At 50.2% G+C, this 22361-nt stretch overlaps 1 protein-coding gene across 4 annotated transcripts in view; it reads right to left on the reverse strand.

Annotated features, from left to right (window-relative positions):
* Nucleotides 1-2159: 2159 nt before the first annotated feature.
* The window catches only part of ARHGAP1 (Rho GTPase activating protein 1), a 38195-nt gene continuing 17993 nt past the window's right edge, over nucleotides 2160-22361 (reverse strand). For all 4 annotated transcript variants that reach the window (XM_075927612.1, XM_075927609.1, XM_075927610.1 and 1 more), the window contains 10 exons: nucleotides 14332-14419; nucleotides 13933-14064; nucleotides 13270-13356; nucleotides 12505-12603; nucleotides 11619-11726; nucleotides 10361-10437; nucleotides 9942-10019; nucleotides 7872-8000; nucleotides 7421-7524; nucleotides 2160-6282 (listed from right to left, as the gene is read on the reverse strand). In XM_075927612.1, the coding sequence (XP_075783727.1) occupies nucleotides 6103-6282; nucleotides 7421-7524; nucleotides 7872-8000; nucleotides 9942-10019; nucleotides 10361-10437; nucleotides 11619-11726; nucleotides 12505-12603; nucleotides 13270-13356; nucleotides 13933-14064; nucleotides 14332-14419 (1082 nt within the window). In that variant the 3' untranslated portion in view covers nucleotides 2160-6102. The remainder of the gene's footprint in view (nucleotides 6283-7420; nucleotides 7525-7871; nucleotides 8001-9941; nucleotides 10020-10360; nucleotides 10438-11618; nucleotides 11727-12504; nucleotides 12604-13269; nucleotides 13357-13932; nucleotides 14065-14331; nucleotides 14420-22361) is intronic.

Raw genomic sequence — 22361 nt, forward strand, 5'->3', positions numbered from 1 at the left:
CTTGCTTCTCTAGCTGTGACTTCTCTATAAACAAAAGCTTGATTGGCAGCACTTCAAGTTTCAGCTGGGAGTAGAAAATCCAGCTCGGTTTAGCCTGCTTCCTCTACCAACAAACATCACAGATCCTTCTCACAGCAGACAATTGCATTCATGGGGTGCCAAGCAGAATAGCTTTGAGTATGCTGCTGTTCTACTCTCAAAACTATTCTGCATAGAGTAGGAATGTAAAATTCCACTTAACCAGTTAAGTGGGATCCCAATGGGAGGTTATGGCGGGCCTGGCTGGGCTAGAGCAGCCCTCTGCCTGTGGCACAGTGGGTGGGCCCATCATGCTGCAGGTGGGCAAGGAGCTGCTACAGTTCAGCCAGGACACCAGTTAACTGGTATGCATCATCCTGTAAGGGTGAGGCATGCTGGTTAACCCATGACATCCCTAACGAGGAGACCAGTCTACAGGTATGTCAGGGCAGAACACACCTTTCCCAGTAAGCAACTCTGCTGAGGGCCTGACAATCCTGGGTGGAAAAGGCAAAATTCATCAGCACATCAGTGCTAATAGCCCCTACCTAGATATTGGTCAGCTTTCAAAATCTTAGCCCAACTAGTACTGCAATAACCAGTATTCTCTAAGAGACTGGAGGTGCCCCTCATGCAGGAGGCGCCAGCCTTTTCATCGAGGACCCCTGATGGTATCTGAAAAAGTCAAAAGGCCACATTTTTTGAGTGATTGCTCATGTGCATTCCAATATGTGTGTGTGCCTGTGCCACCCAAACTGATGGAAGACTTTTCTATCAGTCGGGTCAGCTATAGTGCCCTTTGTGGTGTCCTGCTGGGGTCACATTACCCCTGCCACCTAAACTCCCTCTTCAGTTCCTTCTTTCCACACCGAGAGTTTCTGATTTCTTGCTTCGCAATTAGTTAGGCCCTAGCATAGTGTTCTTGTTGTGTAGGTTAGTTGTTAAAGTTACTTAGAATAGTTAGTTTTAGGGGGAGCACCTGTCATCCTGAATGAATAGGTGTAACAAGCTGTACTATGACTTGGCCAACATGCCAGCCACACATTACAGCACATTCACCTTGGGCACAAGCCTCGCTTGTGGCCTTTCAAGCACAAGTCCCAATTCAGGCCATCTGCAGGACAGCAGCTACATGGTTCTCAGTAAATATCTTCACCACTCATAACCTCACCCAATAGTTCCAGGTTGATGCAGTATTTGGCAGAGCTGTACTGCACTCAAGAACAAGTTGAGATCTGAGCCCTCCTCTGTACAACCTGCTGGTAAGTCACATATTGGCATGTACACAAGCAATCACTTGAAAAAGAAAGAACAGTTATTACCTTTGTAACTGCTGCTCTGTGAGATGTGTTGCTCACAATCCATCTACTTCCCCTCAATCAGACTTTCATCAAGAAGGAACTAAAGCGGGGTCAGGTTGGTAGGGGTATGTGTGTGATGCCATGAGGTATCACCACAGGGGCCACTACAGACAATCCTATAGATCCCACTAGGGAAAAGCCTTCTGATGATTGTGCACATACTGGAATGGACACGAGCAACACATCTCAAAGTACACTTAAAAACGGTAACTGTTCTTTCAGGGCTTTGAGCTGAGTCTGTCCTGTTCCGCTCAAGCACCACAATGGGGGCTGAAACCTACCAAGCTTTCCCTGGCACAGAAACCCCCACAGCCCAGATCTAGATGGTGCTGTCTTGTCCTCCCCCTGTGGGCTGCAAAGAGAAGTCAGCCAGAGACTCCCAACTGGTAGGAGCAGAACCAGCCACAGCAGAAAACTTTGAACAGTCACACAACTATCTACAGTTCTGCCTGCCTCATGCTAAGTGGCTGCCTGCTCCAGCTCCCCCCCCCCGCCCTTTACCTCACCTTTAACCACCTCAACAGCCCTTCCATGTTAGCTGATTCTTCCTCCCCACAAAAGTAAAGCTATTTCCCCACACACAGACCTCAACACACATCTTCCCCCAAAATAGTCATGATCTAACATGCAGTTTGCTATGACCATAGAGTGTGTTTTGCTTGTGTTCTACCCCTCTCCCTGCTGGCTGGTGTATTGTGAGTGTAAGCCCTACAGGGCAGGGACCACATTGCTTTATCTTGCAGAGGCTGCAGCTGGAACAAGCACACCATGCTCTGGGGCTGGGTTTTGATTTTTATTGAAATACAAAAAGTGCAAACTGTGAAATACAAGATTGGTGCAGCACAGAAGGAAATAAAAATTGATGTGAATTAATGTTACAGTAAAACCCCCAGCCCTGCGCCTGCCAAACACCAACTGGAGAGAAGGCAGGGAACACCAACAAAAAGCAAAGCTGTGAACTGCACTAGAGCCCCACTGCTTGGAAGAGCAGTCAGGGACTAGTTTGGCCCTCAGAGGTCTCTGCCAAGTCAGGAGAGAAGTTACTATAAGGCATCAAATTAGCTGTGCCTCATCTGCACCACCCAAAGGCTCTTGCTCCAGAAAAGACAGGTAGAGGGGCTGACTGCTAGAGCCAGTTGTGCAGTGTATACTCACTGGCTGCTCAGATACCACTGGAATAAGGGAAGCAGAGGAGTTGAGCACTGCAGAGCAAGGCCCAGAGAGGAGACAATGTTTCACCCCGAAAGGGCCACTGTGGTCAATATTAATACGGAAGCCGCGCTGGGAAAGAAGCTCTTGGGCAGCTGTGTCCACAAGGACACTTTATGGGAGACAAATACACAGAGTAACCATGCAACCCCATACCTGCTGCCAACCATCACTTACAGGCAGCAGGGACTAGTGTGGCCTCTTGGGCCAAGGTTGATCCTCTAGTCACTCTAGCTACCTTCATGCTACCTCTCTCCCAGCTCTGCCTCAGACTGTACGGCCCCAGAGGCAGCCAGACAGGGAAGGCAGTTCAGTTCCCAGTTCATTGGCAGAGATGTGGGCTCAGTCACTCACCTGCCATCCAGTGTGGGAAGCCAAGGGCTGCAGTCAGGCCCAGGCCACCGCTTCACACACAAGCCCAAGTGTAATATTTTCATAAAAGGCATCCAGAAGACTAAATTGAAAAGTAAAGTAGCCATAGCTGCCATGCCTGTCCCAGGCCTCTTGGCAGGGCCAGTAGATCAGGCAGGGGAGTGGATAAAGGAATGGGAATATTTACACTGGATTTCTCCCAAAACCTTGGAAGCCCATTCTCACCATGTGCAGTACCAACACCCTGACTTTTCACCAGGTCTGCTCCCTTCCCCATGCAGAGCTCTGCCCCAGAAGCAGAGTTAGCCACTAGCACAGGGCTTTGCAGCAGGCACCATTATATTAAAATAGGAAAGCCCCTAAATGCAGGAGTTTTAACTACATAGAATTTTTTTTAGTGTTTCTGGGAGGTTATGGAAATACCTCCCAGCCCCTGGGCTGCCCCACCCTGATTTCTCAACACGGACCAGCTCAGGCTTCAGTACTACCAGCTGTGTGCACACGTGGGCAAGAATTCACTTCCGAGAGCAACAGCTGAGTCTGCAGCCAGGCCAGGGGGAATTTCTATTCTGGGCTACTGCCCTTAAGATTCTGATTGTTCCCAAGGAGCGGAGCTTGTTTTGCCTTTCCTCAGGGGAGATTTAATCTAAGCCAAGGAACAATGAGCTGTGGCCCAGATATCATCAGCAATCCCAGCCTAGTTTTGCTCTGACATACATGCAGGACGGGAATACTCCCCTTGAGAGGGGGTGGATAGAAGCTATGATATGGGATCTCACACCCCCTTCGAGCTTGTCAACACTAAGCATAACCTAACAAAGCTCAGGGGACAAGCACAGGGCTCTTCCTACACTATCCTCCCCCCTGATCTCAGTAGGAGCCCCAAGTCCCTTCAGATTTCCCAAGAAACCTCCATGGGAGGCTGCTGGATCTAGCAGAAGTCAAGCTCAATTAGAAGCCCTTAGTGACCTACTCAGACCATCACTATAGACTCATTCACAGCAAAAGTCATTTGTGTCCCAGCCCAACAGACAGAAATTCAACTGGCACAGAGCAGAACATACAGCTCTGGGCCTGGTGCCTCCCCCAAGGGGCCCTTCAGCCTCCCAGAGCCTCAGCACCCGATGTGGGATGGGTGACCCCAAGCCATGCACTGCCAGTACTCCAACTCTCCTCCGAATTCTCTGCTCCTCCACTTACCCATCTCACCCGTCTGGGTGTCACCCCGTGCGCAGTTGGCAATGGCAAGAAGAGACCGCACTGAGCCTAGGCTGCACTGCAGGACAGAGTTCCTGCCAATCCTGGGTCCCTGCTCCTGGGCCTGGCAGAGGAGACCCCATTCCTGTTGTTGATGCTCATCAGCAGTTTGTCATATTTTTAAACCAAGGTATCAGCCTCTGGTCAACTTCTAGGGCAGGTTAAAATCTTATTAAAAGCAGCTCAATGTCCAACAGGAAATTGCCACTTTATAAGATGAGCTGTGCTTGGTCCCAATGTTTCCCCAGGGCTGGGCTGCAGCTAGGCCCAGGACTAGCCCCTGGCACAGCAGGACACAAGGATTATGGATCTTAGGGAGCGAGGCTAGAAACAGAGAGTCTTGCTCCAGTATGGAAGCCTCTCTCGAGAAGGCCAAGAACAGGAGAGGTGAGCTCCCAGTTACTTTAGCAAGTGGCAGAGGGGATCCCCACATACTACAACCAACCCTGAGGCAGTGACTGCAGTGCACCTGCCTCACAAGGGGATCTGCCTGCTTTGTTCCTGAGCCTGGCCTGCAGAGAACCAGCTCCCTCGCTACCCGCCTTGCACATAAGGGCTGCATCCAAGCAGCTCCCCTGACAGGGTGGAAGGGACACATGGGGCAGGGAGGAACTGGGCTTGGGGCATGCTGTATGGCACAATGCTCCTGGTAGCTTTGGCACCTGAGAGCTCAGCCCTGGACACATTCCTGCAATCCAGGCCCTGCACGCTCTGACTAAGGTTTGACCTCAGTGCCCAGGCCCCTCCTTTCAGGCCACATTCTGACTTACATTTTTTCTGGATAAATTTCCACACACCCGCAAAGTCAAAAAGCAGCTGGGATCGGGGCTAGCCAGCAGAGAAGCTGGGGCCCCAGGAGTGTCCCTGTGCTGCAGCCACAAAGAAAGGCAGTGTTAATTGTGGGCTTTGGCAACGGGGAGTCAAGTGCCGCCAGGGCACTTGCCCCTGCATGATTCCAACAAGCTTACTGACCACAGAGCATTACAAAGGGGGCCCTGCATCCCCAGGTAGCACATACCCATTGAGGCCGGGTCTGGAATGAAACGTTCCCACCAGGAGCCAAGGACAAAGCCAAGGGGACCCATTAGAGCCAGAACTGAGTAGTCTTGGGCTACCACATGCTAAACACCCCAGACCCCAGGCCCGCACACCCACCTCTTGGTGAAAGTGACCAGTAATGGCAGTAAGTGCCAGTGCCCCCTGGGGAGGCATTACTGGCTCCCTGGTGTAAAAGTGCCAGCAGAGGGCAGGGCTAAGCCAACTCCCCTCAATCACAGAGTCTCTGGCAGAGCGCAGTGGCCCAACCCCCCCGAGAGCGAGTTACTCCTTCACTTGTACACTGGGTTGTTATTAGCCCAGGAGCAACACAGGCAGCACAAGGCTTACCTGACCTGCTCCAGCTGGGGGCAAGGAGCCAGGACAGCTTCCGATAGGAGGGGCTAGCATCCTGCCCCACCAATCGAGCCAAGCTCTCCCTGGCTCTGCTAGCCTAGCTGATGCAGGAAGGAGGAATGAGCTGGGATCTGGGGAGCTGCACAGAAGCAGGGCTGCTGGAGGGAGGAGAGGAGGGCAGAAAGGAGCCCTTGGAGGGAAGGAGAGAGAGAGAACAGCCCCCAGTACAGCAGCATGGCCAGGGAAGAGCTGCACAGAATGGCTGTGGGGACAAGCCTCCGCTCCCAGGAATGGGGAGACCAGCTCCCCTCCCCTACCTCTGGCAAATAGTCACCTGCTTTTTTGCAGTCCCACCATCTCCACAGCCCTCACTCTGCTCACTGCCTGAGCTCTAATGAACCCTCTGTACCGGAGGCTCCTGGCCACAGCTCCACAAGGTAGGAAGAGGGAGGGGGAAGGTGGGCACAGTGTGCTAGTGTGGGCTGGCCCCAGCTTAGGCCTCCACGTCCTGGAACAGCACCTTCTGGTTGTCCAGCAGGAACTTGGTAAAGGCGTTGATGGGGTTGATGGCCTTGAGGGTGATAGCTGCATCCTTGGCCCACAGCAGGTTGGGGCCAAAAACCACTGCCAGGTTGGTGTTTGTCATCTTGTTCACGTCGCAGTTGGCGGAGACCTGCATCGGAGGGAGAAAGGTCACCGTGAGGATTCAGAGCAGCAACAGCAGCATTGACGCGCTGCCCTCTCTGACACCCATGGTAGGGGCTCCACTTCCTAACCTAGGGGGGAAACTGAGGCACAAAAAGAAATACATGAACCCCAGAAGGAGAAGCGGAAAACACTTGACTGGGACTTGGGACCAGGGTTCAATTCCCAGCTCTGTCACCGGCTGCCTGTGGGAGTCTGGGCAAATCACTTGGTCTGTGTGTGTCAGTTCCCCTCCAGTGAGTGAATGGGGAAGACGGCCCTTCCTTTCTCACGCTGCCTGCCTTGTCTCCACGGCAGGGACATCTCTCGCGGGCTGTTGGACCGAGCCCAGCCCGGCTCAGAGGTGCAGCAATACAGATGATGATGAAGAGGCAGAACAGAAGCAGGATTCCAGCAGCCATGAGCCCAGGCCCCTGCTCTAGCCACCCTCTGCAGTTCCAACACCCTTCAGCCATTTCCCAGCCCAGGCCACACAATCAGCTCAATTGATGTGAGTGTGACTGTAAATTTCTCAATCCCGCCCCCCCATTCTATCAGCCCCTTCTAGCTTCTCCAGGCCGGGAAGGGAAGGGGAAGGCAGCAACTAGAGTCCAGGGAAGGACAACTTGGGTGATGTGCAGGGCTTTTGAGATGGCAAGTGATACCCTGCCACATTCTGCACAGCTGGCATCCTACCCTCCTGCTCACACAGAGATATCTGGGCCCAGGGAGTGTTGTCATCCAGCATCCCCAAAGCACTAGGGTGCCTGAGGTCTTTGCCTTCTTGCTGGGGACAGATTTGGCCCAGTGGAGCAGCTAATCTAACAGGGCCAGATCTGGTGCACATACCTGTTTCCTGGCTTTTACTTGCAAAGTGGGAGGTTTCACCATCTCAGGAGCTGGGCCCCTATTCCCCGCCCCAGTGAGAGAGACTACCTGAGCCCAACAAATCACACCCGGTTCCAGCCCTTGGGAAAGGGGGATAACGAAAGGTGCTTTCCTGGCTTGACCCTTGCTCCCTCTCTACTGGGCAGCATCTATATTGGGGGGAGTGGATGGGCAGTAATGGAGCTGGGACCAAGTGCTCTGAGCTGAGAGGGGAGGAGCCTGCCCTTGGAGCAACTCACCTCTGCCAAGAAGGTCATCAGCAAACAGAGCACTTGGTAGTTTTCCTCAGGCAGGGCTTGGAGGGTTTTGCGAACAACATCCACGCGATTCGACTCCTCAGTGTCTGAAAGGGAAACACATGAGCAAGAGCCTAGCTCACACTGGCAATGAAGGAGAACACTCCACTTTCCCCAGGCAATGCGGGCCCTGACTCACACAGGGAGGCTCCTCTGAGAGGCAGGAACCCTGCTCCCTATGGATGGGTACCCCAGGCAGGACTCCCTCTCTTCTCCATCCCATGCAGATTCCCTTGGCAATGAGGGCTCATCCATGCTGTCTGGATTCCTTGGGAAAGCACCAGTGCCACAGCCTGGGATCAGGGAGGGTAGCTGTCCAGGGTAGACTGAAGAAGATCCCTGCCCACAAGAAGTTCAGGCTTCATTTGGCTGGGCCCTCTTGCCCCCAACTCACTCTGGAAGTTGACAACATGGTTGTAGAGGCCAAACGTGAGCAGAGGCTCTGGCAGCTCCCGAAGGAATGTCTTGAGGATCACGGCAGAGAGGTGAACACCCTCATATTGCTGGAAATCCACCGATATTCCTGAGGACAGAGAGCAGGCACAAGCTCAGTACCCAGAGACCAGAGCAGGAGCACACTGAATAAAGTAGAGGGGCAATGGGGAAGACTCCTTTAAGACCAACAGAGCAGAGCATGGGTCAAAGATCCGCACTGGGGACGAGCATGGGACCAGACTCATTTGAGATGGCAGTTACTTGCCAAACAACAGCTCTGCTAATTCCAGCCCCACGTCCCCAAGGCTCACCATCCCAAATAGCGGTCTTCTCCCGTCTTGGCCTCGTTCCCAGGGCTGGGCATGGGAAGGAAGTATGGCCAGCCCTGGGAAACAGAAGAGGCTCCTCAGGGAGCAAATGGGGAGAGAGACACTCAAGGACCAGCCCGGGCTGCAGGGGTGTGTGTGCTCTGCACTGCTCAAACACAAATCCACTGGTAGATTAAAGGTAAAGTGTAGTCCCTTTAGCCAGCAGGATTCAAGCAGTGGAATGCTTTGGGTGGATCCCAGTCTAGATCCAAAGAGGTACTTACTTGTTCACACATTCCTGTGTAGTGCTAGGTGGAGCTCGTCTTCCAAACAGAGCCCCAGGATAGGAACAGTAGAGAGGGGAAGAGACTAAGGATCAAGACTGGCAAGGACCAGAGAATAAACTCTGACTTGAAGGTGGGGGGGGGGGATCACAATGCTGGCTTCTTCTAAGGAGAAACTTGAACAGCAAATAGTCTTGCAGCACCTTAGAGACCAACAAACCATGTATCATGAGCTTTTGTGGGCACAACCCACTTCTTCAGATGAATGGAGTTATTAAAGGTCCAGTTTCTAAACCGGGGGAGGAATGTTGGTGTAAAGAGCTTCTATGTCCAGGGTGCAACTGGATTTGCTCCAATCGCACAGAGACACCTACAGGATCTATATAGAGCATTCTTAAAACGGAAATACCCACCCAGAGAAGTGAAAAAATAGATCGACAGAGCCAGATGGGTACCCAGACATCAGCTACTTCAAGGCAGGCCAAGAAAAGAAAACAACAGAACACCACTTGTCATCAGCTACAGCCCACAACTTAAACCCCTCCAACTCCTTATAAACCTATCCTGGAAAATGATGCCTCACTCTCACAAGCCTTGGGGGACAGGCCATTCCTCGCTTGTAGACAACCCCCTAACCTCAAACAAATTCTTTCCGGCAACCACGTAGCACACCTCCATCATATTCATCTAGGAAAACACCCCTGTAACCAACCTCAGTGCCAACTCTGTCCACACATCTACACAAGCAACATTATCACAGGACCTAACCACATAAAACACCATATCAGAGGCTCATTTAACTGCACATCCACTAATGTGATCTATCCTATCAAATGCCAGCAATGCCCCTCTGCCATGTTGGCCAAACTGGACAGTCTCTATGAGAAAGAATTAGTGGACACAAATCAGATATCTGAAAAGGCAACACACAGAAACCTGTTGGGGAACATTTTAACTTGCCCAGGCACTCATTAATGGATCTCAAAGTCACGGTATTGTTTCAGGCCAATTCCACAAGTCAAATACACTGGGAAGCCTTCGAACTTCATTTACAGGTTTGATTCCTATAACAGAGGTGGATGGCCCATTGCATTCCACATTCTAGTGACATAAAAAAAACCCAACAATGGGCACTTAAGAACAATTAGTACCTTCTCAGCCAGCTTCATGTAGCATGGACACTCTAATTGACACTTCCTTTCCTTTTTGCCTCCTTTTTCCTTCTCTCCCTCTCCCCCTCCATCCCTATTTATTTAGAAATTGGACCTTTAATAACTCCATTCATCTGAAGAAGTGGGTTGCACCCATGAAAGCTCATGACACCATCTACATGTTCTGTTAGTCTTTAAGGTGCTGTGGGACTATTCACTGTTTAAGTTTTTCCAGTTACAGACTAACTAGGCTAGCCCTCTGAATCTTTTAAGGAGAGACACTTACCCATGTTGTATTTTTGTTGGACCTCTTTTACAACCTGTGTGTTCGCTGATCTCCGGAAAACCCCTTCTGTTGTCAGAGCTGCGGAGGGAAAGCAGGAAAGGGAGAGCTCAGATTGGGCCTATCAGACATCAGAGCTCTCCAACTCTTCCAGCCACGCACCGCACTTGGCAAGTCTGTCAGAGCAACAGCATCTCTGTGTGCACAGGACACCTCTGCACTGCCCATGCCCAGATATTCTGCAGGAAGGAGGCCATGGCAGGGTCTCTCTTCTTGGATCAAGCACTCACGTTTGGGCTCCAAATTGCTCTACTATCATTTTCCTTCTGTTTTGTCAGGATGGGATTGGCATTAGGGTGGGGAGGAGAGGAAGGCACCTGCATGGCCCTGAGTTGGGTTGAGGGTTTTACCTATGCACTCACCATGCTCCCGCAGATAAGCAATGGTCTCCCTGACCACGAGTGGGATAGGGGACTGATCAGGGCTCTTCTCCCTTAGGCTGTGGGGAGAAGAGAAGGTTAGAGGATGTCAGTTACCTCTCCCCCACATGCAGCTCATCACAGCTGACATATATGCATAACAGGAACCTCTATGGGATCCTTCTCCGCATCCATCCCTATCCCTCAGTCTGCTCCTCCTCCCTGCTCCCAGCCCAGTCCAACCAGGGCAGCATCCTGATGTTTGATACGACAATACCTGTATGTTACATTGCTGATCTAGGTTGAGAAGCATCAGAGGCTCAGCTGGAGCGTTTGGTTGCTGGGAAGGGACCAGGAAACAACTGAAGTGGCTCTATGGGGTGCAATCCTTTTTCTTTCTCCATTTTAGGAAAGGACGGAGAGGAATTTAAATGTAGGGGAGGGAAGTACAGGAATCTACCTAGACAGCAGCTAGCTGTTGTGTAATACTCTTCAACATCTGCCATTACATCCCACAATGAAAATGCTGGATGGTTCAGTCAAGACTATCAGCAATGCAACATCTAACACTGACATGACTGCCCCGTCATCTGGCTTCAGGGTCAAGATCCCAATGCAAAGAATGGGCTGGTTCACCTCTCAGAGAGGCTGCTTGAGGACACCTGCGCTCAGCTTGCAGTCACTGCTGGTTACACAGATCTCCCATTAGGAAGGCTTTCCCTGGAGCCGTGAGAGCTAGAAAATCACTTCCCAAACTACCTCGTGGAGAACTGCCTGAGCACATGGGGCCTGGTCCCCCTTCATTTCCAGTGGCAAGATTGAATTAAAAGCTAAAAATACATTAAATATTTGCCAGTGTCATTTTCCCACCTCCACAGTTTTGAAGCTGCCTCAGGGATGTGATGTGTCCCAGAGAATCTGACTATTAAAACAGCATCCCAGGTGTCCTGTATCCCACTGACACCTCAGTTACTGACAACTCCACGAGGGCTGTTAGCTGTCAGCATGATAGAGAAGCTTTGAAGTGCCTCTAGTTTACACCAAGAAGCAGCCCAGGCAGACCAGGATATGAAGTGGGCAGAGGGTAGCTCAGGACTTGAGCTAGAGAACTGGGTTTTTCAAATGACAACTGATATTGTGCAGCAACGTCAAGAAATTGGCAATTTTGCTGCCATTTCTGCAACTGCACTATTGCATTATACAAATGGCAATGACATTGGCTGACCCAGCCACCAAAGCAAAGCAATTCCAAGATACTCACTGCTGCAGAGACACCCCAAACTGCTGGTTTGGCAGGGGCGGGCGTGGGGGGGTTGGCTTCTGGGGCACTTGAGAAGGTTTCTGCAGTGATTTCAGGTACTCATCATATCTGCAGCGAGAGACACAGATTGGTAGGGAATCTGCCCATCTCACCACCAACCAGCATCTGCATCACACACCCAGCACTCACCCCGAGGTCTTATGGGTACAACCAGCTCCTGCTGGCCCACTGGGAACTGCCCCAAAGACAGCACCTGCTGATGACTGACCCACACACACTGTAGAGGCAAGGGCAGACAGCTCAGAAGTGTGAGGCAGCGAGACCACAATACTCAGCCACCAGCAAAGAAGAGGATGCAAGGGGAGGTCTATACAAACAGGGAAGCTAGCAGGGATGACAGGGAAAAGCCAGGGCAAAGGACTGTGCAGCTAAGAAGGCAGGGCAGGTTTGCAGGAAGGCAAGGGGTTATTGGGAGGAGTCCATGTGCATAGAAGACAGGGATCCAAACAGGCAGGAGTTGCAGTTGAAGAACTTTTGGGAGGCCACAGAGGAAGCTGAAGTGAGAAGGCCCCACTGAGCTACTGAGCAAAGTGAATGCACAGGCAGCAGCAGACAGGGAGGGCAAGGTCATGTGCCTGAGAGGAGATCAGGAAGCTGCAAAAGGGCCAAGTGGGCCTGAAGAGACAGGCAGGAAGGGAGGTTAGGAAGAGCCACCTCACTGAGGCACCCTGGCACTGCTAGCACAGATGAGTCATCACTTGGGAGTAAAACAAAGCCCCTCCCTATTGCCTCCTTCCCCCTTGCCACAGTCTCCCCGCCCCGCCCTCCACCTTGCCTTCTCTCACAGATCTGTGGGGGTATGAGTAGGCAGGCCGCATGCTCTCACTTTAGCACCTGGCTTGGGATCCCTAGCTGCCCCAGCTTCACGTGCTCCTCCAGCTCACTCAAGAAGTTCGCATAAAAAATCTTCCGGCCAAACTTGAAACTGCAAAAGAGAGGACAAGCAGGTTGTGTGGGACCTGGAGTGACTAACATTAGAAGAGCTGGGGGGAGCCCAGGGCAGAAGCAAGGGGGCATTAGCAGACCTGTCTTGGGGAGCAAGGCTGGGAAATCCTGGGGCCTGTAGGAATTGAGGCAGCCTTGGCAGTGCTGGGGACAGGAGAGATTCAGCAGTAGGGTACCACACAACACAGTTCTCTCTCAACCCACATATTCAATGAGGCAGTGCTACAGCTGCTCCACAAGCTGTCTCAAAGCCTGGCAAAGATGGGCTCTGCACACATAGCCCTGCCCCTCCCTGGGCTCTGCAGCAGGCTGGAGACAGCTCCTCTTCTCAGTTGTGGCACAGGGGGCTAACGGTTTCACTGGTGACACACTGAAGTGAGTGCCCCTCTGGGTTTCATTCCCCTCCTCCCCTTCTGCCCTGGTGCTAATGACTGGAGCATGTGGCCTTTCTAGGGGCTGAGCTTCCCAGGATGCCAGGAGAGGGGCTCTTGTTTTACCTGGATCTTTCTGAGCTCAGAAATTCTAGGAGAGGCTAATGCAGCAGAGGCAGGAGGAGCTAGGAGCCTGTGCTCCCCTCCTGCCTGCAGAAGAATGCTGTACAGCCCCTGCACCTGGGGAGCTTGAGCCAACCTCCCCTATCCCCTACCTGATCAGAGGCTTGAAGAGAATCAGCAGCGTCTTGATGAACATCGTTGGGTGCACAATGAACAGCGCTTTGATGTTCTTCTTGTACCTGCCAAAGGAATCTGAGTGAGGGAGAGCTTTGCCTGGGTCAGGGAGCTAGACAATTCCATGCTGCAAATGGCTCCTTAGTGTGCCCAGCGCCACCTCCGCACCCTCAGCCCACTGTGGGGCTCCCTGTGCTAACCCCCTTCCTAGCATTCTGCACCCTCACTTTCCCCACATTGTCTAGCTCTCATGTACCCAGCACCCTCAGCCAAGCTCTTTGCTACCCCACAACTCCACTGCGAGAGACTGCCCCAAGGGCAGGAGCACCCACACAGCCTGGACACTTGCACTGACTCTTGCCTTTGCTAGCCCCTGGCTGACCCAGAGAACTTTCTGCAGGAGCAGTCCATGCCCCTCACTCTGCCTGTCTGGAAAACTTCCTGTCTTCATAGCATTTGACAAACATGCGTTCATCCCCACCAACTCCCAGCAGGTAGAGATGCAGGAAGGACCACGATGCCTAGTTACAGATGGGAAAGAACTTGCCTAGGACATGCTTTAGCTCCGAAAAGGACCACACAGGAAGTCAGACTGCAGAAGAAAACTCAGGAGTCCTATCCCATTGGCCACACCTACTCACTTGCGGTCAAATTCCCGGTAAGCATCCCGCAGCCAGCCCAGGGACGGCTTGTTCTCACTGGTGAGGCCATGGTGCAGATACACCAATGTGTAGTCACTCTCCACATACTGGTCCAGTGTGAACTTAAGATACCTGGGAAGACACAGGAACTTCTGAGCTCACAGCATGTGCTGGCCTGTATATAAGCTTGCTCCCTACTGGCTGCGTCTGGCATAAGGAAAATGTTGCCACACTGCAGAAATGGAGGCACTTGGGTGCGGAAAAAGAGGAGCATACAGGAGGACAATCCCTGGCAACAGCAGCTGTTGCCTGTATATTTGGCCCCGAGCACCCAGAGCATAGGGACTGTCTCCACTCCAGGCTGTCCCAGGAGCAGTGGGCCCCCAAGGCAGTACTCACTGCAGCAGTTTCACATGGTCAAGTTGATGGCTGGGCGGCATCCGGCAGGCACTGAACAAAATTACTTTCCGTCCATACTTGTCATCACCTGGGAATGAAATGCCAGAGATCACAGAGAGATTCAGGGACAACACTGGGCTCCCAGCAGCACATGTGCAATGGAGCAGGCATCGCTGTCCCTCCACCACAGGACACAAGCCTAGGATGATACGGCAAACACCACAATTTGCCTGACCTTAGCAGAGCCCACCTGGCCCATAGACTGGGAAAGGCTGTGAGCACTCACGGCCCTAAGGGCAAGTAATGTAAGAGATATCTGGAGACAGTACGGAATATATGCCACACCGCCAGCCAGCAAGGGAGGCAAATGTGGGGCTTGGATGTCCTGAGGCACGAGGAACTGTCCCATACACAGTGGCCACAGGTAGCGACACAATCGGAGATTGCTCAGAGTTGGGCACCTGCAGCACAGTGGCTGTGTGCTACACAGATGTGAGGATACCTGGAAGAGAAACCTCTCTCTCTCTCTCTCTCTCTCACACTCACACTCACACCCCTCGTCCCCATTTCCAGAGCGTGGGGCCAGGCTATGTGCTTTCCTCCTGGTGCATTTGCTCTTCGACTGAAGTTTGCTCCTGTATGCACACTAAAATTGGACCATAGCTTGAACCAACCAAAGGCAGAGGCAAAAACTGCACAAAGGACAGGCTGGCTCTGGGCATGATGGAGCAGTGCAGAGCCCGGGGATGAGAGGCAGCTCCATCAGGTGGTCCCATCCCTCCTCTCCCTGGAGCCTATCCCTCACAAAGTAGGAACTGGTGCCACTAATCTATGAAGTCGTTTGTAGAACAATCTTACTTAGGTGCTGGCCTAATCACCTGATGCAGCCTTGGGGTGTCTAGACAACAAAGACAAACCCATAGCTGGCCCATAACCCCTCTCATCATGCCAGGTCCTAGAGCTCGGGCTCCTGCCGAAGCCCATATGCCTACAAAGCAATGAAGCAGTCCCATAGCCCGAGCTGGCTGGTATGGGCCAGCTACGGGTGTCTAGTTCCCGAGCAGACATACCCTAAAACTGTTCTGGGGAGATCACCTGGCAGAGCCAGTGTTATTGTACCAAACAGCACAAGACACCCCTACCCAGCTTGAAGTCCTGCAAAGAACAGCTCTCATCACACCAGAAGTATTCCACCCTAGGGGTATGGTCCCTGATCCTCTCCTGGGATTTCACAGACTGTGGGCCAAATTCTCACTTGCATAACTTCTTATGACTTCAGTGGACTTCTACCAAATGGAGAACCTGGCTCCATGAATGAAGCCCTAGTAGGGAGATGAGGGGAGAGTTGAACTGAAAGGAGAAAAGGAAACACACTCTGAACTTGAGCTTTTCTCCTTTGAACTGATTCACTGAGCATGTGGGAACACAGAACTGCAGTGGAGCATGCACAGACACACCACCTGAATGAAGCTGCTCCTATCCATTTCCATCAGGGAGTAGGGATGTGACATTTCGATCAATCAGCTAATTGAGTAGGCGATGGAATTTTCATCGACTACTCGATTAGTTGATAAGCTGGGCACTCGCTATCCCACCCGCAGCTCTTATAGATTTCAAAGGGAGAGAGGCAGCAGGAACCCCTCTGTGCCTCTTCCTTTGATACGTACAAGAGCCACAGGTGGACCTTGTGCGTTCCGAAGGAAAAGGAGCAACAGTGGGACCGGAGCGAGCAAGACTGTTTCAATCCCCACTGCCCCCCACAGAGACAGTGCTCAGGGGGGAAAGGGGAGGGAACCAGCTTTTACGCTGGCTCCCTCCAGCACAGGCTTGTGCTCCCCCCTTGCTGCCTCTCTCTGATAGAGGCAGCAAGAGCGGGGGAGGGGAGAGAAGCGACTAGCCAAGTTCCTACATTTGCTTATTGGGTAGCCCATTAGTTGACTAGTCGCTTATATCCCTATCAGAGAGGTTTGTTTTCAAATCCCAATGTGCGGGAACAGCCTAGAGGAACTATGACCGTCCACCACAAGGACAATGAAGAGCAAACCTTGCCCTGAAAGCTCCAGTTTCCTGGAAAGCCAATGCTGCATCTCTATGCTCAGCAAGAGAAGGAGGAATACACACTGTCCTGAATAGCACCAGTAAAGCCACAAAGGCTGCCACAAGATGGAGCAGAAACGTTTCCACCTTTTGAATTGTAGAGCTGCCCAATATCATTCACGGTCTCTGAATCCCTTCCAGTTCCCAGCTTAAACTCACCTCCCATGGGGCATGCAGCCACTTCTCTTCATATCCCTGCACTGGGACTTGACCATCCCTCCCCCACCTGCACCTTTATTCCAATCCAGCTGAAAGCTTTCATTAAAACACAGCAGGTGATCCGGTCTGGCAGACAAAGGCCAATTCCAGAAATGTACGGAAATAAAGCCTGCTTGAGATGAAGCAAGTGCTTATTGATGCCAAGAATAGTCACAAGTCCACAGGTATGATAGCTATGGCCACAATGTCCAAGAAAGCATTCTCTCTCAGGGGCCAGTAGTCCTCAACCCCACCCATGCAGTCCTAGCTGTGAGAGCAGATTTCCTCACCACTGTCTCACTCGCTCTCTCTCTCTAATTTTCCCTGTTTACTGATATTTTCTTGTAACTCACCAAACAATACAAGAGGCAGCAGATTCACCAATATAAACAACCCAGTCCCTGTACAAAAGTTAGGGAGACAAGTAAGGCACTAGGGGGCAGCTCTGGATACAGGCCATGAGGGGATGATCAACCATCACATGAACACAACAGAGGCATGCTGAGGTAGAAAGCACTGAGGACATAATACCCAGCAGATATACAAGACCAGGGGAGGGTGATGCAGAAAGCACCCAGAACAACTGTACACAGCCACAGCCAGGCCACAACACCAACATCAACAACAAACAGTTTATCGCATGAGTGCCCAAACTCCATCTAACCAAGAAGCTTCTTGACAGCTTGCCATACACCACTGTGCATACACAGATACATTGCAGCTGTGCTGATATTTAAATGAAGTGTAGTTTGCTAAGTTAGGGATGTGTGAATAAGGCATTCTTGCAGTGTCCCAGTGGGCACAGGTTAGTCAATCTCTCTATGCCTGTTTCCCATCTGTACAACAGGGATACTTCCTGATGTCATAGGGTGTTGGGAAGATACATCCATTTATGTTTGTGATGCTCTCAGGCACCGTAATGATGGGGGCCCAGACAAGCATAAGGAGAGATTCAGGTCCCTGTATGCATTCTGGAAAGGTGCTGTACATAGAACTGCATTCTCTCCAGGCTGATCCTCCAGATTAAAAGTAGGATGTTCTACATTTAACACAGCTGCTGCCTTTCAAGCAAGGCTAGTTCGTACAACAGGAGCCAGGAGCAGAGCCCAAGCACGGCCAAGTTCATGCCTTTGTTGTGAATGCTTTGCACTGATGCAATATCCCAGGGTTGCAGAGCTCTGTGCTGAGGTCCTTGAGAAATGGATTTCTGAACCTGGCGAATCACTATACATGGACCAGCTGAAGAACACAGCCCTAAGGACAGACCAAAATTACCTAGACACCTGCCACTGGAGCAACATGAAAGACAATGCTTAGGGCCCAGTAGGCAATGCCTGTAACCACAATTGGCACGCAGCCCCAGTGAGAATGCCTCTGCTGTCAGTTCTGCAGCCAGCAATAGACAGGAGGTCACACAATGGTCCCTTTCAGGCTTAGAGTCTATGAATCCAGGACAAAGGTACAGTCCCTGCACCAGCATTAGAGAGGAAGGCATGTTCTCTTTTGGGTACTCATGAGAGGAAAGGAAAAAGAAAGGGGTATCTAATCCTTTGGGGCGCTCCCAAACACAGCTAGATTTGCCTCCCAAATCAGGAGAATGGTACATTGGGTAACGGCATGTAGGGATGACAGCTGGAGAACTATACTAAGCCTAACACAACACCAATGCCTGGGCTTCTCTTTACTGTCACAACAGAGCTCAGTCAACTAGTTTATAAACCACCTGAAACAAACTGCTTAAAATCTCATTTCCATCTGCCATCTCAGATCAAGGCAGCCAAGGCAAAACCAACTCCCAAGCATTCAGGGGGCCTGGAATTATCAGTGCTTCCAATTTATACATGAGCAACTGCAGCCAATTCTACAACCTTTTGCCTAAATGAGGAAACTGCTTCCTGGTGGCCTCTCTGCCTTGGAGAGAGCAGATCGTTGCTATGTTTCATCTCTGACAAGATGTTCCACCCCTTGTACTGTTTGGTTTTGAAAATGCAATGTTAATCTTATTTCTAAGCCTCTAAATTTTAGCCACTTATTTGCCATGCAAACAGCTATTACTCCTACAAAGCACATCCATGGTCCTTGAACTAATGACTCCACTATTCATTTGTTCTCCTCCTCACCCAAACGGTATGTTCAGCAATAACTCAAAGAGCAAACAACCAGCAACAAGTGCTTATAAAGCACCCAGAGTCCAAAGCATACAACAAACACCACACACCAATGTCCAGACAGACAAGGAATTACTTCATCCAACACTGAAGTGCAGCTACCTACGGGGTGGCTCCAAGGCCAAAAGGGACCATTGTGATCACTGTGACCTCCTATACAACTCAGACCATAGGACTTCCCCAAAATAATTCCCAGAGCAGAGCTTTTAGAAAAACACAAATCTTAATTTCAAAATTGTCAGTGATGAATATTTGTTCCCCATGCAAGTACTTACAGAGTAATCAAATCACTTCCTTAATGTTTTCTTTATGAAGCTAAATAGGTTGAGCTTCCTGAGTCCATCACTGTACGGCAGGTTTTCTAATTTCTGAATAATTCTCATGACTCTTCTCTGAACCCTCTCCTGTTTCTCGACACCCTCTAGACTAGAGGACTGAAACTACAGGGTGGAGTTAGGGAGACCAGGTCAGGGTGTTTTTTAGGACCAAGTGGTCAGCACCTCAGTTTTCTCCTTTATCCAGAGGGTAGCATCTCCAGCAGCATAATACACTTCCAAATACCATGCTCGGGCATTAAGGCAACAAGAATTATGACATCTGCTAAATTGTCAAATACCTTGCTTTTTCTTAGAGGGCTGCCATCCAAATGTTTGAAGTTACAGCCCCAGAGGTGCTGGCTGTGTCAGAATCACAAGGTGTATCAGAGCTATAGTATGGTCCTGAAAAGGCCACTCTGCAATGAATGGCACCATAAAGCCATTAAGGGAAGTATTTGCTTAACTGTCTGCAAAATGCCCACACCATTTCCAGGTGCGTTTCACCTGGGGCAACACCACCCAGGCTAATTGAGATCTATGCCATGATTTGAGTCTGTTGCATGATTAGGACAATTAACTAGAACCAGTTGAGGAACCTGTATCAGAGGGGTAGCCATGTTAGTCTGAATCTGCAAAAGCGGCGAGGAGTCCTGTGGCACCTTATAGACTAACTGAAGTGTTGGACCATAAGCTTTCGTGGGCAAAGACCCACTTTGTCAGATGCATGACATGCATCTGACGAAGTGGGCCTTTGCCCACGAAAGCTTATGCTCCAACACTTCAGTTAGTCTATAAGGTGCCACAGGACTCCTCGCCGCTTTTGAGGAACCTGATTATTCTTAATTTCTGTAGGTACAATCAGATGGGTATCCAATTTCTATGCAAATCTCAAGTGGAAAATATCCTAGTATTTAGATATTAATAGAATGCAGTTAGACAGGGTCTGCCAGCAAAGAGACAATGTTACAAAATACTCCAAAGATACAGCATTCAAGTATATGAGTAACAAACCTCAGAGATATGGCCCTCAATCAAACTTGAGGTTCACAGAGATTACAGGTCCTGCAGGTAAGACTGCCTGATCAACCTGGAATATCACATGTTGGTGCCTTTATCAGAGCAGAAGCCAGCAACTAACTACTGTATTTAATACCATTTCAGACTCTGGACAAGCTGGTGACATGGCTGGGAGGGATCACATATCTCTGACATAATTTAGCTTCACTTCAATGCTGAAGCAGATTGAGCGTTTCAAGCAGACAGGAAGAAAATCCTACAATTTGCAGTCATAGTTATCTTAGCAGCCAGTCTCTCTTTATCTAGGTATGTATCACCAAGACACACGAGCAAACTAATGGAATTATAAAGCCATATGAAGAATCCAGATGGGTTTTGGTGAGAACCAAGAGAGAATATCTGTAGAATTGGAAGCTAGGGATATGGAGTTGATGTTACCAAGATGCAATGTTTCAAGGTAATATTAGGAACCAGCTGACTCCAACTAAGTGACTCCAGGATAAAGGACAAATATATCTATTTTATGCTTTATTTGTGCTTAAATTATAAGACTGTTGCAGAGAGAGAGAGAAGAAAAAAAGTAAAATAGGAAGAATATGCTGAGGGCATGGCAGATTAGGAAACAGGAAGAGATAAGGCAGTGGGGAACACCCACATAGAAAGAATTGCACTAACACAGCTGTGAAAAACAAACCTAAGAGCTCTGAATAAGCTCAAAAGCTTGCCTCTTTCATCAACAGAAGTTGGCCCAATAAAAGATATTACCTCAGCCACCTTGTCTCTGTGAAAAACGGACATTTATCAGCAATTCCAGGGCCTGAGCAAAACGCTCACACAGCAGAGAGTTCAAAGTTAATGGAAAGAATTTCTAGCACTAGAACAGAGTTCATCAGTGTTGATAAGTCCAATGACATAGTAACAGCCAGCCTTCTGACATATGGGGCTGGACTCCAGAGAATGTTAGCAAATGTGATTACCCGCCTCAGCTAGCACTTAGAGCCACCTAACACAGCTTCAGGCTAGTGTGGAGGACACACCATCATAACATGATGTCTCACCAGCAGCTGGGAGAGAAAAAATTGCCTCTTGGAGATTTCATGGAAGAGTGGCCAATCGGAGTGCCAACTGCATAGCAAGTCAATTTCCTGATTACAACAGTGGATGAGAAGGAGGAAAGCAGTCTCAGTGCAGATGACTGAACCACATGCCACAATAAGATGAAGCTGGATCCAAGGTAACCTGGCCCAAGAAACCATCACCACCCAGAAGGAGGAACAGAATTCATGCCAACATCTGAAAACCCAAGTGTGCCCAGCATGAAGTCTGCAGACTAAACTCACCTAAAGGAGTTCTGCCATGTCTAACATGAAAGTGCAGTCCACTGAGATGACAGTTCCAGGTGGCTGCACTTCCACATCAAAGAAGAAGGTGGCTGCAATTTGTTTGGTTTAGTGCACATTACATGCAGCCTTCACACTTCTGGCAAGTCACCAAAGCAGCCCTAGGCTGGGCAAAGTTTGGGCTCCCCTGAGATAACCCAGTTACAGGCCACAATCATGCTAAAGAAATACCACAATCCAGAGCAACGAATGCCAATGACATGAGAACCAGTCACTCTACCTACCTGACTGGGCCCCATCAAATGCACCCTGCCCTGGAGGAACAGAAACAAAGTTACAAAAAGCCAAGTCTGCAGCCCCTTTACAGAAACAATCTTAAGGACTGAATTCCAGAGTCACTTCAGGCAACCGCACATGCAGGCTCCTAGCAGTTCTGCTGCAGAGATCAGGGTTCTTTCTCTTACCCTTCCCCCACGTTCCTATGAAAAGCAATCTCATCTAGTGGTTAAAGGAGAGAACTGGAGTCGGGTCTTACTCCTGTGCCTTTCCCAGGCTTATTCATTGACTCAATGTGTAACCTTCCCTGCTATATGCTCCAGTAACCCCTTATGTAAAACTGAGATAACACTGAGGTGAAGTAAATCTGTTCAAAATGTCAGGGACCTCTGACTGAGAGGATTTTAGAGACAGATGGAGGATGCGCTTTACAATTAGCAGAGTGACCCTACTTACAAAGCAACAGATGAGGACTTCTTATACTCTAGATGCTTCCATGACATTTTGTGAACCCTTAATATTATTGCCTATCAATAAGTGTAAAAGAGTAGATCCTAGGTGAGAATCTGAGATCCTATGCCACTCCCACCCATTGCCATCTCTCTTGGTCAGAGGGC

Source organism: Pelodiscus sinensis, chromosome 4 (assembly GCF_049634645.1).
Source record: "Pelodiscus sinensis isolate JC-2024 chromosome 4, ASM4963464v1, whole genome shotgun sequence".
Lineage (NCBI taxonomy): Eukaryota > Metazoa > Chordata > Testudines > Trionychidae > Pelodiscus > Pelodiscus sinensis.